Source organism: Macaca fascicularis, chromosome 8, assembly GCF_037993035.2.
Source record: "Macaca fascicularis isolate 582-1 chromosome 8, T2T-MFA8v1.1".
NCBI classification, from domain to species: domain Eukaryota; kingdom Metazoa; phylum Chordata; class Mammalia; order Primates; family Cercopithecidae; genus Macaca; species Macaca fascicularis.
The window spans coordinates 104,050,159-104,065,754 of NC_088382.1; the positions used below are offsets into that span (position 1 = coordinate 104,050,159).

Below are 15,596 nucleotides of genomic sequence, written 5' to 3' on the forward strand. Positions count from 1 at the left end.
GAATTTTAAATATTAGTAATGACTACAATTCTCTTCTTTCTTCTGCTGACACAATGGCAGATTGGAAGGGCCATACAAAACCAAGATGAGATATGGGAGAAAAGCTACATTGCGCTAGTCTAGGCCTTAAATAACAAGGTAGAAGAGGATTCTTGTATTTACCATCCATCCCACCTTTCCAGACAGTTGGGTCCAGAAGCTTTGGCCAACAATCAACCATGCATATGTAGCACATACATATAAAAACAACTGATATTTATATTAAACACTCACCACCTGTCAGGTGGTTTTCCAAGAACTTTACATGGATTAACTCCTCTGACCCTCATGAGAACTTAAGTTAGATGGTATTATCATCCCTATTTTAGAGATTTTAAAAAACTGAGGCACAGAGACACTATATAATTTGCTTCCAAGTTGTTACAGCTATGTCAGACTCGGGAACCAAGCACAAGCAATCCAGTCTGATCTCCTAAATTCCTTATCATGATATCATTGTGTTTATTCCTAAAAAACCCCCAAGTCTGGGCTACAAAAAATTACACATGGATTTGAAGATTCAGAATCCTACTAAGAGTCAATTAACACAGGTTTATTAGTATAAATTCCATCCAATACCACCAGTTATTTGAATGTTAAGCATCATAGTACAAGGCTGTATGTTCACTAGGCAAAAATTCCAAAATATCTTCCCCAAACTGAATACTGACCAGTTAGAATTATTCTTTTCTCACAAGAAAGGCTAATGAGGGCTGCAGTTGTCTTAATGGCACTGTTCTTCAAACGATGCCCCTCATCACAGATTAGAAGATCAAATTTTATATTCTTAATTTGATCCAGGGAACGAAGTAACATTTCATAACTGATAATAAGAACAGAATAAAATATAGACTTGATGAATTCTTCAACTTTGTGGTCCTGAGGAAAAAAGATAGTATTTTAAAAATCAGGAAGAGAAATGATATGAAATCAAATTTAAGCAGCCTATTCCTGACAGTCACTTATTAAGAACTGGAATATGTTAACTCTTTCTGTCTTAGTCAACTGAGGCTGCTATAAACAAAATACCATAGATTGGGTGGATTAAACAACAGACACTTATTTCTCACAGTTCTGGTGGAAAGTCTAAGATCAGGGTGCTAGCATGGTTGGGTTCTGGTGAGAGCCCTCTTCCTGGCTTGCAGAAGAATGCTTTCTTACTGTATCCTCACGTGGTAGAGAAAGGAAGTTCTGGTGTCTCTTGCTCTTGTTACAGAGGCACTAATCTCATCACATGGCTCTACCCTCACCACCTCATCTAAACCTAATTACCTCCCAAGCCCACCTCCTAATACTGTTATACTGAAAGTTAGAGTTTCAACATATGAATCTGGGGGACACAAACATTCAGTTCATAACAACTCAAAACCAAAATGTAAGCTAAGACTCCATTTTTGTGCAAAAGGGTTAGGGAGTTAACAAGTAAAAACTGAATTACTGATTTGAAAAACTAGATTTTTTTTTTAAATGACTAAGGCTAAATTTTCAAGTTTCTTACCTGATCAACAGTAAATATCTTGATCCTTTCACTTCCTAGCCACTTTTGAAATTCTTTCTTCCAATTATTCACCAAGCTTCCAGGTGTGACAATTAGTGTCTTCTTTATTACTGGCTTGCCTCCATAGGGTCCCTGACACTGCAGGGTCCAGATGAGCGAAATACATTGCAATGTTTTCCCTAAACCCATTTCATCAGCAAGAATAGCTCCACATCTGCCATTCATTCTGTTAGAAATAATTTTACTTCCTTTAATCACAATAGAAAAATATTTTATGCCCTTAAAATCATCAAGAACCAGAAACTGGTATTTTTTAATGACACTGAAGACTCTTTTAGTACTTTATTAGCTGATTTACAACACATCTTTTGCATCTTTGATAATTATATCCATTACATATTGTCAACTAAATTACCAAAACATAAATCTGAAATTAGAGAGTTGAATCTAAATCATCTGCTACTATTACATGTACATATTTAGAGGCTAGAAATGAATTCCAATTTTATATCTGCATATGGATAATTTAACTATAACTGTGTTTCTCATCGCTAAGAGTTGAGTGATTTTTATTGGTTTCAGATATCAAAACAGTTTAAAATATATTGTTGTATTATATTTAATCAGCAAGACCTACTGAGCTGTATTTTATGATTCTGTCAGTAAATGAAGTCCTCAACAAAAATAGCTCCCTGCATCATAAAAAAATTAAACACTAAACACTTGATATAATACACATAATTTAGTAAAAGTTGTTATCCTACAGACCTACTATGTTATATAATTTAAAATTAAATGTTATTAGGGATATTATTAGTAAGATCATGTATTTTTATGCCACTTTATATTCCTAAAGACCTTAGCAGTGTATGTTTTATATTTTTAAAGTTAAGAAAGTCCAAGGGAATTAAGGATATTACAAAAATGCATAAGTATACAGTTGACCACTGAACAAGAAGAGTTTGAACTGTGAAAGTCCACTTATATATGGGTTTTTTTCAATAAATGTTATAAGTGAGTGTGCCTACCTCTCTTGCCTCCCTTCTATCTCCTCCACCTCTTCCGCCACCTCTGCCACTCCTGAGACAACCAAACCAACCCTTCCTCTTCCTCCTCTTACTCAGTCTACTCAACATGATAAGGATGAAGACCTTTGTGATGATCCATTTCCTATTAATGAATAGTAAATACATTTTCTCTTCCTTATGGTTTCCATCATGCATTCTTTTTACTGGCTTACTTTACTGTAAAAATACAGTATATAATACATATAGTATATGAAATTATGTGTAAAATGAGTGTTTATGTTATCAGTAAGGCTTCCAGTCAACAGTAGTTTATTAGTTAAGTTTCTCCCAAAGTTATATGCAGATTTTTTACTACACAGTGGGTCAGCACCCCTAATTCCTGAGTTGTTCAAGAGTCAGCTATAGTTTGTTAGCTAATTGTATTTCTTCTTAGTAGAAATTAAGAACCAATATGTAATTTTGTATTTGTGTTCCATTTCAAGGTATAGAGAAAAATATTACCAACATAAATTACAGCTACTATTTAGGTAGCTGTTTTAGATCAATAATTTGGTAACAAAGGACCAAATGTCAGCCAAATGAGATACAGTGAATAGCAAAGAGAAAATACAGATTCATCTTTTCATGGTAAAGAGAAGGGAGCAAATAGGAAGCCTTTATGGAGAAGATGTATCTTGAGCAAAATTGTAAAGGGTAAATAATTGCTACACTAATGAGGCAGTTGAATATAGTTGGAGCTTGAACTGAAAAATATGAAGCTACCATGGTAGGTAGAAGACAAAAGATGAGTATACTTATCCTTGAGAGTTTAGACTGTATCTTATAGATCAGCATCTCCCAAACACTAGGATTTCATGACTACTATCATGATTTGTTGCCATATCTGTGATACTATATGTTATTATTTTTCTTCAAATCAACTCATTTTTAACTTAAATTTGAAAAGAAAACTCATTCTAAGCATAATTTATCTGTGAAACCAAAAGTTTAATATGCTATTTTTCTTTTTTTTTTTTTTTTTCTCGAGACAGAGTCTTGTTCTGTTACCCAGGCTGGAGTGCAGTGGCGTGATCTTGGCTCACTGCAAACTCCGCCCCCTGAATTCAAGTGATTCTCCTGTCTCAGCATACTGAGTAGCTGGGATATAGGTGTCCACCACCACGCCCAGCTAATTTTTGTATTTTTAGTAGAGAAGGGATTTCACCATGTTGGCCAGGCTAGTCTTGAACTCCTGACCTCAAGTGATCCACCTGCCTTGGCCTCTGAAAGTGCTGGGATTACAGGTGTGAGTCACCATGCCCAGCCTATTTTTCTAATAATTAACTAAATATGCTACTATTCAAATTTTTTTAAAAGGCTTGTCCACTTGCCACCCCAAAATAGTCCCATATACTGCCAGTGGAGTAGGGATCACAGTTTGGGAAACCCTGTTCTAACTTCTGAGAGTCTCTGAATGATTTTAAATAAGGGAATGCCAAAGGCCGGGCGCGGTGGCTCACGCCTGTAATCCCAGCACTTTAGGAGGCCGAGGCGGGCGGATCACAAGGTCAGGAGATCGAGACCACGGTGAAACCCCGTCTCTACTAAAAATACAAAAAATTAGCCGGGCGCGGTGGCGGGCGCCTGTAGTCCCAGCTACTCAGGAGGCTGAGGCAGGAGAATGGCGTAAACCCAGGAGGCGGAGCTTGCAGTGAGCCGAGCGACAGAGCGAGACTCCGTCTCAAATAAATAAATAAATAAATAAATAAATAAATAAATAAGGGAATGCCATGTTCAAAACTGTTTTTCAGAGAAAACTGAAGATGGTGGCTTTAAGTAGAATACATCTGAGAAGCATCAGAAGCAAATATATAAGTTAGAAGCCATTGCAATAGTCTAGATAAAATATGATATTTTTATGACATCAGTTACTAGAGATGCTGCAGTGGAAGACAGAAAAGATTAGGAAACAATATTTAGTAGGTTAAAATAATTAAAAGTTCAGGTTTGACTAGATTCAGAATGTGAGAGAAAAGAAATCAAAGATGATTCTGAGACCAATTGGGATAAGACCTTCGAAAGAAAAAGCAGATTTGGGAGAAAATGTGAGTCTAGTTAATAGTTTCTGGAAGACAGTATTCCCTTAACTTGTCATCAGGCAAAGAGTTCTTAGAGTTGGGGAGAATTTCATTTCCAACTGCCTTTAAATGACAAATTTTAAAATCAAGGGGCTTGGCATTTAAAAACAAGGCAAAACAAAACCAAAACAAACAAAAAAGACTGGAAGAAATGTTAGCAGGGGCCTTTGATTCTTTTTTCTCCTGTTTTTTTTGTGTCCTCTAGAATATCTTTAAAAGATGATACTACTATTCTTTAATCAGAAAATGCAAAAAGGAAGAAGAAACTTTCTTCTATTTTCAGATGTAGAGATAGAAGAAAATCTTTTTCCAAAATTATCATAACCAAGCCAGGTGCAGTGGCTCATGCTTGTAATCCCAGCACTTTGGGAGGCTGAGGTGGGTGGATCACTTGAGATCAGGAGTTCAAGACCAGCCTGGCCAACATGGTGAAACCCCATCTCTACTAAAAATAAAAACATTAGCCAGGCATGGTGAAGCACACTTGTAATCCTAGCTACTCAGGAGGCTGAGATGCAAGAATCACTTGAATTTGAGAGATGGAGGTTGCAGTGAGCCAAGATTATGCCACTGCACTCCAGTCTGGGCAATACGGCAAGTCTCCATCTCCCAAAAAAAAAAAAAAAAAAAAAATTCTCAGAACCAGAATTAAAAGCCTCTTTCACTTGTTCTCATGACCCTTTACCATAACAGTAGTGAGCTTTTATTATACCACATTAAGGCCAATTGCATTTATCTGTTTACTCAAATACTTTAAAAGTCCCTTAAAAGTAAGGACCGTGGTCCTGATTCCTGTATGCCCACCTCCTAGCAGTATGTTTGGCACATGGCATCTATCAAGAACTACTTTTGAAATAAATGCACACATTAAGCACTATTCACCTTTCCTACCAATTGAAATTCATAGTATACCCTCAGGACTCGTTTTATCAGGATCTTCTTAGAAAACCATTATTGTGTTACAGGTTAAATCAAAATTAAGATTAGATTAAACAAATGATTTATTTTCCTACCTCATTCCCATTACACATTCATAAAGGAATATGATTCCTTCTTTCTGATGTGGTCGAAGATGATATACAAGGTAAGGATCAATCACTACATCCACAAGAGGGAAACAGTTCTTATTGAATACCCACTGGTGATTCTTATCTGGTCGTGGCATAACGAGGGAATCTTAAAAAATGGTAAAAGTACAAGTATTGTAATTTCACTTTTTCAGCAACCAACATTATCTTGTGTTCATTACCCTAAGATAGAACTGTTTGCCACTATTTGTGGCCAAAAACAAGTCCAAAATTTAGTCACAGTAATGTTACCCAAGGGCACAAAATTTAAAAAGAAAATCTCATGCCTTACTGATATACGATTTCATGCAAAGAATTATGAAGAGCCTTCCAAACTTCACATACCCAAAAGTGCTTCAAAAGCACTGAAATTCACTATTGTCTAGTAAGGAATTCAGTAAGCCATAACATTCAAATAGTTCAGTATTCAGAGCAAAGAGAACTATTTCCAGCTGAAAGCACAGGCTGGAATTTTGCCAAGATGCATTTGCCAATGTTCACAGCTTCTCATTCTGAAAAGGCTCCCCAAATTTAACATACAGGGTTTCTATCTTTTCAGTCCTAAACACACTAACAATGATCATTACTCCTATTAATTGGAACTGACAAAAAATGATAAATTTTCCATTGACTATGCACCATTATTTGCTTGAAGTTAATTACTACATTCATGAATATCAAGTTCATAAATCTTTTTTTGTTTGTTTGTTTGAGACAGAGTCTCACTCTGTTGCCCAGGGTGCAGTGCAGTGGTGTGATCTCAGCTCACTGCAACCTCTACCTCCCAGGTTCAAGCAATTCTCGTGCCTCAGCCTCCTGAGTAGCTGGGATTACAGGTTCGTGCCACCAAACCTGGCTAATTTTTGTGTTTCACCATGTTAGCCAGGCTGGTCACGAACTCCTAACCTCAAGTGATCTTCCCACTTCAACCTCCCAAAGTGCTGGGATTAAAGACATGAGCCACTGCATCCGGCCTCATGAACCTCTTTAAAGCAGCACGAAGTCATCATAGAATAACAATGTAATTCTTCAAAACTGTGCTACACAATTTAAAAGATTTACTAAAATACCACCCAAAAAGGCAAAATCAAATATAACTAGAAGGCAGGTCTCAACTGATAAATCTGAAATTAGATAATAAACCCACCAAAATTATTTTGGGGATATATTTGCATGCCTACATCATGGTTATAAAAATTGAATTAGATAAAAAAAGAAAGAAGAATGAGGAGAAGAGGAGATAAAAAGAAATAGATTCCAGTCGACTATGTAAATATTCATCAGTGTGGAACTATATTGTCACAGGAATAAGAGCTTGGTCATGTTTACCATCAACAAATACCTAGAGAATAAGTTTTCTGTGGATTTTCCTAGGGTTCTGAGTAACTGAAAGGAACTTTCATCTTTAAGGTCAATTCCTGTTAGGTAGGGGACTAGGAAGTAAAAACGGGAAATTTAGTCCTTGGCTTTCCTCTATATCACTGTAGCAAAGAGTGTACTCCTTGTGGATTTCCAATCAAGAAATGGCCCCATTATTTTTCTATCTTTTACAAAGGACAACAAAGAAAAAGAGAAGATAGAGGCGAAAAATCACATACTGCCCAAGCAAAAAGGACTATAGGATTATAAATCACCTAATAAAAGGCCCATCTTCAAGAAAGAGAACCCTAAACAGTCAAAATAATAGAACACTAGTTCAAATTTTAAGATGCTTCTTTATCTTCACAACGATAAAGATGATCATTTAACATTAACAACATGTCTCAGGCATTAAAGTCTACAACCTAATTCTATCCTTTGCATAAGATAAATACATGAGAATAATTAACCATTTACTATTTACCCGAAGTGCTTTTATACACACACACACAAATATAATTCATTTACATCACATACAACACATAAATGCCACAATAAATTTACATTTACATATATATAATATATACATTTACATCACATACACACAACACAGAAATGCCACAATAAAATGTTTCATTCACTCACTCAACAAGTATTTCCTGGAAAGAGTATATACTAGACACTCTAAATCTCTATAGTGGTTATTAGGACCCACGTTTTACACATGAGTAGGCAAAACATTAGGAAGGTCAGTGACTACCCCCAAGAGGTCAAAGAACCAGTTAGTTCAGTGGCAAAACCATGATTCTAACTCAGATCTTTGAATAAGCACAGTATTCTTTTCAGTTCCCCACAGCCCTGTATTGTGTAATAGTAAAAGTACAAAGAGAAAGGAGAATAAAGAGGAGAGGGATTGTTAAAAGAGCTAGTGGGACAGACAAAATATTTGGACAAAAAGAGAAAATTCAGCTGCATCAGCTTCCACTCCCTATATTTCAACTAAGTCTTTGTGATAAGCTAATATAGAACTAGGAATTTTTAATTATGGGGTTTTGTTCCAACAATGCCGTTGATTATCTGTATTTAGGTAAGTCGGTTCATCTTCCTAGGCCTCAGTTTCCTCCAATGCAAAGTGAAAAGACTAATCGAAATGATCTCAAAGGCCTCTTCGAAATTTATGTTTCCATAATACTTGCAATGGGGAAAAATAATCATTACTTTATATACTTGCTGTTGTTAGGAAAGAAGTCACCTCTATCTCTCAACTTTCACATCTACTACACTACACTTTCGGTCAGATTACTTGTCCTTCCCCTCACCAAATAAGAAGCTCTGTGATGACAGTTTTATCTTTAGGCCCAACCCATAAAAGGCAATCAAGAAATACCTGCTGAGTGAACAGTCAAATAAAAGAACAATCAGATACAAGCTAGGTTTCTTTTTTTTAAAATGCGATTTTTAAAATTGGATTCAGCAGTGTGAAAATTAACTGATTGAATGGAACTTTCACCAGCAAAATTTGGACTTTGCATGAAATCTTACCATTCAAAATTTTTATACACTAATGCTTGTATCAAGGCATACAGTCCTCAAACTAGAAGTATAATCGTAGTCCAGATTCATACATTTACTAATTTCTCTCCTTACTAAAAAGTCAGATTTTATTCAAAATTATACACATGTATGTGTAATACATATACATGTATGTATATACACAGGTACAGTATTTTTATTACCATATTCTTGGGATTATTCATTTACATATGAAATAATTCCCAAACTATATTGTTATTTGACTTCAACATTATCCCTTATGTCAGATTACATATCTCAAGAATAATGTATACTTTCACCTAAAACTTTTAAAACAAAATTTAAACTTCAAATTCACACACAAAAAACATTTTGACAGTAAAAACAGAAAATTCAAATTATTTTTAAAATCTTACTTGGCGTATATGGGTCATGGCGTGGTTTGCAATTTTGGAAATCATTCTGTCTATTTTCCTTTGAACTTGGTTTACAAACACTTTTGAAAGGGTTAGAGAAACATTTCCTGGCAGCCTGAGAAGAACGCGAGACAGCAGTACTTCCTCCTCCAAGCTGAAAACACCTGCCACTGCTGAAGTCATCTGGAGAGATGACACCCATGACTTCTATTTCTTTTCCACAAATCATCAGTGTTTGGCCCTCTTCAATCTTTTCAAGCTCTTTGAATTTATAACCAATGCCTTTAAGTTAAGAAAGAAAAAAATTAATTGACACTCTAAGATGATACCATGGTCACCTTCCCATAACTGTACAGAAAAACTGCACTTTGAATGTAAATAGTCTTGTATAATGCATTAGCCAAAATGGAAGCATAATTTAACACTTTGGTTAAAAAAAAAAAAAAACACTAAAAATCAAAAGAAATAATACAGCTATAAAATTCGCCATGCTTTAGAGAAAGCAAGAATATTTTTACTATTGAAAATATAGATTATTGTACCCTATAGTTTTGCCATGTCTTGTCTGGAAAAATTAAGCCAAGAAAGTAGTTTGACAGGCTATATGTATCCTCCTTTCTTGTACAGAAACACCATGGGTTTTTTTCTCTATTTTCACCTCTATTTTCACTCAGAAATAGCTAGAAATGTGAAGAACTAGCAATAAAAGCATCTGTTACCACAACTAGTACTGACTGTTCCACATGAGATAGCAAAGTTAAAATACAGTTGTGGCAAGAGGTCATAGATATTCCATGCTCTAACTCTTTAATAAAACATGGAATATTTTGTAATATTAAGCTTGTTTGAATTATTAATTTGATGAACATTTATTTAGTGTTGCTATATAAAGGTGCTGATGAAATATAAGTATGAATAAGTCAGTCATAGGCTGCTTAAAATGAGTTCATTAACCACATAGATGGAATTTTAGACTTCCATGCTGGTCTATTAAATGCATTAAACTATTAAATGTGTAGTTACTGTGCCATTACCAAGCGCAGGAGCTGTGCATACCAGAAAGTTTTAAGTCTCTAAAAACAATAATAAAAGACTGTCGCAATTTAGAAAATACGATGACCCTTTTCAAGTAGTTGAAAATTACTAAATTTTCTCTACTGAAACTGGCCTAAAATTTATAATCTGTGCTAATCTGTATTTAATATATAGTCTTAAATTATTTATGGTGGAATACTTTTTAATTTTAATGCTCTGATATAGGAAGAAATTACTTAGCTCAATGTCAAAGACCCATCACTCCATCCCAATTCAGTATTGGTCTTCACTTCTCCAAATTAATGAAGATTATAGTCTTATCTTCACATAAAATCCAATTACTGTTAATCTCAGTTTTACATGGAAATGGAAGACAAGAATAACCTTTTAACTTTGAGGTACCTTTAAAGTAGCTCTAATTCCAAGATCTCTCATTTCATTTAGATCCATAGATGATCTTGATCCAAAGATGACTCTTTCAAACATCTCAGTCGCTAGAAGATTTTCCTTTACTCTTAAACTTTGCTTCTCATACTGGTTTTTTTTTGTTTGTTTGTTTTTAGGTATTATGCAACGATGGCCAACTGAGCCTGATGCATTATCACAAACTATTAGCAATTTTAGCATTCCAGCTTTCAGTTTTCTTAGCACCTCTATCTTTACATTAACAAATTTACATATTGTATATCCCAGTTATTTAAAAGAAAAACTGCTTATAGACAGTAACTTGCAAAATTAACTTCAGGTTCATACGTTTATTAATGTTATAATTAAGCAACCAAGTCCTATGTTTGGATATTTTCATTTTGAAAACACTAAAATATACCTATCTTCAGTCCCTCTCCCTACCATACAGGTCAAATAAATCAGAGTCTCAAAGAAAGGTCAGAGTCTGGGCATCGGCATTTCTTTTTCTTTTTCTTTTTCTTTTTTTTTTTTTTAAGAGACAGGGTCTCTCCAGCCCAGGCTGGAGTGCAGTGGCATGATCAAGGCTCACTGCAGCCTTGATCTCCTGGGTTCAAGCAATCTTCCTACCTCAGTCTCCCAAGTAGTTAGAATTACAGATGCATGCCACCACACCTGGTTAATTTATTTTTTTGTATAGACAAGGTCTTGCTAAGTTGCCCGGGTTGGTCTCGAACTTTTAGCCTCAAGCAATCCTTCCCCCTCAGCCTCCCAAAGTGCTGAGATTACAGGCGTAAGCCACTACACCCTTAAAAGCAACTCAGGTGATTCTACTGGCATAGTCAGGGTAAAAACCCACTGTTTTAAGCCTAATTTTCATTTTTTGTTACTTGCAACTGAAAGATCATTTTATTATAAACTACACATATACAAAACCATGCATACTATACCTTAGGGGTAAAAGATATTCCAAAGTAATTGTGATAATTTTTTGTCTCTCATTGACTTTAGAATTTCACTAAAGAGCAATACCAATGCATGAACAAATTCTCCAAAAATCTAGCCCCAATCTACCTTAACCAACATAGAATGTGTACTATGTTTTTCTTTTTACTTCCTCTAATCACTATACACAGTTGTTCCATACTTTCATAATAAATAAAACATTCTATTGTAGATAATTTAGTTTGTTTCAACTCTTAACACTGTCACAGCCTTTCATACACTACATTCCTGAAACACTGAACTAGTTTGAATTCCCTCCTGCTTTTGTGCCTTTATATGTGCTATTCTCTCTTGCACATGGCCCTTACCTATAACCTCCAAAACTATTCATCCTTCAAATAGTACCTTAAACGGTAACTCCTATCAAGCTTACCCCTAGCCTCCTGGGCAGATTAAATGGTTTTTTAATGCTCCCACTGCATTTAGTAAAAATTCTCATTGAAACAACTGTATTATTGCTTCCTAATCATCAATTACTTTGCTTTGTTCCCACTAAATTATAAATTATAATCATCTTTGGTATTCCTAGCATACTGCCTGGCACATAACAGTTATTAAAAACTATATATTTTTAAGTAAATAAACATATAGAACAGATTTTATAGTTACAGGTCACACTTAAAATTGAACTCAGACAATGCAAAGACACTGTAGTTGGTGTTAGCCATTCTTAATTTGTAGCCTAACTTGTATTACTACAAATTATGCTGGCAACACTTTGTAACAGAAACAATGGCAACCTCCAATTTCCATATGTTAATCTAGGTCAGGCTTAACCATTATCTCCTTGCTCTGTTTTTCAAAACATTATTGAGTAGTGCTGAAATTACGTATCATTCAACTCAATATCAACATATTTTTCAATTTTAACCACTTAGCATTCTTCAAAAAAAAAAAAAAAAGAGGGAGAGAGAGAAAGTATACCAAGTCAAATTTAGTGTTTAAGCTCAGAAAAGTACTAAAATAACTGTATATAGCTGGCTGGCCATTTTTGGAGAAAATGAAACCATAGGATAGGATATGCTTCACTGAGCTAGCATATGCCATAAGATTAGCAGGCTCACTAATCATTATGAGATTATTTTATGTATTATACACAGTTGAAGCATGAACATCCATTAAAGAATACCTCATCATCTCTTTATAAAACCTAATTATATTTCATTTAGGTAACCAGAGATACATACTAATTTCGGTCCAAATTGTAAACATTAGGTAGTATCACAATACCTCTTCCAATGTCTTTGCCTTCCAAATTCTTTAGTATAAATGACTTTCCTTTTACAATAAGAACAGCATCACCTTCCCATTTTTTATGTTTTTTCTTTGAAGGCTTACACCAAACAACACTGAAATATTTAACTAGGCTATCAGATGTCTCTTCTTGTTCCTTGGACACTGCTACTTCTTTAGGAGTCAAATGAACTACAATTAAAAAAAAATTATTAAAAATGACTTTAATGTCTAAGTAGTAAGGTCATTCAAACACAAAAAGCACAAGAAAATTAGATTATATTAAGAAATAGTATGAATCATACTACTTCATACTATAGTATAATATATACTATATATATAGTATATGTATCATACTATAGTATGATAATACTCAATCATACTCATGTTAGCATTTTATAAACTAAGAAATCCAAATATCAGGTGTTAATATTACCACAAGTACAATGACTGTAAATATCTTACTGTTCCAAAATGAAATAAACTCAATTGAAGTAGAATAACATAATAATCACTGTAAACATTTTAAAACTCTAAAAATTAAGATATTGTTTCAATGTCTATAGCATGGAAAAATATCTAAAAATCAAATTTTGACAAAACTGATTTAATTAACTGACATGACAAGCTGAGGAAAGGCAAAGATTACAGAGTTCTCTGAAAGTAAAACCTGAAATTTTTATTTTAATTGATAAATAAAAATTATATATATGTAGGTGCACAACATTCTGTTTTGATATATGTATACACTGTGGGATGGCTAAATCAAACTAATTAATATTATCCATTACCTCACATATTTTCTGTGGTGAGAACATTTTTTAAAATGCTACTTTCTTAGCATTTTTCAAGTATATATTGTTATTAACTATAGTCACCATGTTATACAATAGATTTCTTGAACTTACTCCTCCTTAACTGAAATTTCGGATCCTTTGACCAACATCTCCCCAGTGCTCCACCTCTATCCAACTCTAGGTAACCATCATTCTACTTTCTGTTCTAAGAGTTTAACTTTTTTGAATTCCACATATAAGTGAGATCACAAAATAATTGTCTTTCTGTGTCTGGCTTATTTCACTCAGCATAAGGTCCTCCAGGTTTATCCATGTTGTCACAAGTGACAGGATTGCCGTTTTTTAAGGCTGAGTAGTGTTCCACTGTGTATCTATACCAAGAAGTTTTTAATCCATTCATCCATTGATGGACACTTAGGCTGACTTCACATCTTGGCTATTGTGAAAAATACTCCAAGGAACATGGGAATGCAGATAGCTCTTTGACATACCAATTTGATTCTTTTTGTCTATATACCCAGAAGTGAAAGTGTTGGATCATATGATATGTTACTTTTTCAAATAAGAACAAGTACAAAACAACAAAGTAGAAATGAGAATAAATATTATTAAAATTATTGTCTCCTGCTTCTTACACCTAACTTGTACACACTAGATTTTCAGTGGTTGGATAAAAGGTGGTTTAGCTGAAGACAGCAAAATCTCATTCCCCCCATTACTGAAGAGCTCTTCCCTATGTCTTTTATCTCATATACACTTTAACCATGGAAACTGTCAAAACAATAAAATTCAAAAAACAAAACGAAGCAATTTTTTTCCTTTTTACTGTTTTCCTATTTACTTAAATAGGAATAAGGCAGTAAAAGCATACAAAGTATAAAGATCAGAAAGAAAGAAAGAAAACGGGAGCATTTACAGTTGTTGTAACTATTTACATAGAAATCCCCAGAGAATCTAAAAATAAAGAAGAATAAATTTAGCAAAGTCACAAGATCAAGGTTCATATGCAAAAATCAACTGCATTCTTATAGACTAGCAAGAAATAATCAAAAATAAAATTTTTTAAATTCCATTCACAGTAGCTCCAAAAAACAGACATATGAAATACTTGGGAAAATATCTAACAAAAGATAACCCAGATCTCTACATTAAAATTTAAAAGCTTTGTTGAAAAAAAATTAACAAAGCTCTTATAAATAAGTACAGCTCCTATTTCATGTATTGGAACATTCAATTTTGTTAAGACAGCAATTTTCCCCAAAATGATCAATATATTTAACACAATACCAATCAAAATCCCAAGACACTTCTAGTAAAATTGGCAAGCTGATTTAAAAATTCATATGAAAAGAAAAATAACATAGAGTAACCAAAGCAATTTTTGAAAAGAACAAAGTTGGATGTTTACAATAATGCTACAATAATCAAGATAGTTTGGTACTGCCCCTGCTCTCCAAAAAAGACATATAGACATTCCAATGCATTGGAAGAGTAGCAAGAAATAGACCCGCTCACACATATACAGTGAAATTATTTTCAACAAAGGTGGGGAAGCAAATTCAATGAGGAAAAGAAAGTATTTTCAACAAACATTGCTAAACCGACTGGATATACATTTGGAAAAGATAAATATCAACCATTAAGTCACCCCATATACAAAATTCAACTCAAAATGAATGACAGACCTAAATGTAAAACCTAAAACAAAAAATCTCTAATAGAAAACACAGGATAAAATATTTGTAACCTCGGGATATACAAAGCTTTCTTAGAATACAAAAGCAAAAAATATAAAAATCAAAAATTATAAATCAACTTTTATCAGAATTTAAAACTTTTCCTTTTTGAAAGATGCCATTAAAAAAACAAAAGGGAAGCCAATGGCTGGGGTACAATATTCACAACATATGAATAAGACAAAAGTCTTATGTCTGGAATAATTATTATTTTTTTTTTCTTTTTTTTTGAGACAGAGTTTTGTTCTGTAGCCCAGGCTGCAATGCAGTGGTGTGATCTCGGCTCACTGCAACCTCTGCCTCCTGGGTTCAAGCTATTCTCCTGCCT

At 34.0% G+C, this 15,596-nt stretch overlaps 1 protein-coding gene across 11 annotated transcripts in view; it reads right to left on the reverse strand.

Moving 5' to 3' along the window:
• The window catches only part of RAD54B (RAD54 homolog B), a 107,591-nt gene that overhangs the window by 34,191 nt on the left and 57,804 nt on the right, over positions 1-15,596 (reverse strand). For 7 of the 11 annotated variants that reach the window (XR_012416529.1, XR_012416528.1, XM_065519449.1 and 4 more), the window contains 5 exons: positions 12,733-12,927; positions 9,058-9,339; positions 5,696-5,858; positions 1,538-1,763; positions 711-918 (listed from right to left, as the gene is read on the reverse strand). The exons of 1 other annotated variant lie outside the window; for it this stretch is intronic. Coding sequence is in view for 8 of the 10 variants with exons in the window: in XM_065519449.1 (XP_065375521.1) it covers positions 711-918; positions 1,538-1,763; positions 5,696-5,858; positions 9,058-9,339; positions 12,733-12,927 (1,074 nt within the window). In the remaining 2 variants the exon portion in view is untranslated. Of the gene's footprint in view, positions 1-710; positions 919-1,537; positions 1,764-5,695; positions 5,859-9,057; positions 9,340-10,494; positions 10,683-12,732; positions 12,928-15,596 lie in introns of those variants that run through there. 3 more of the 11 variants (XM_073999089.1, XM_073999091.1, XM_073999093.1) reach the window with 3 other exon arrangements.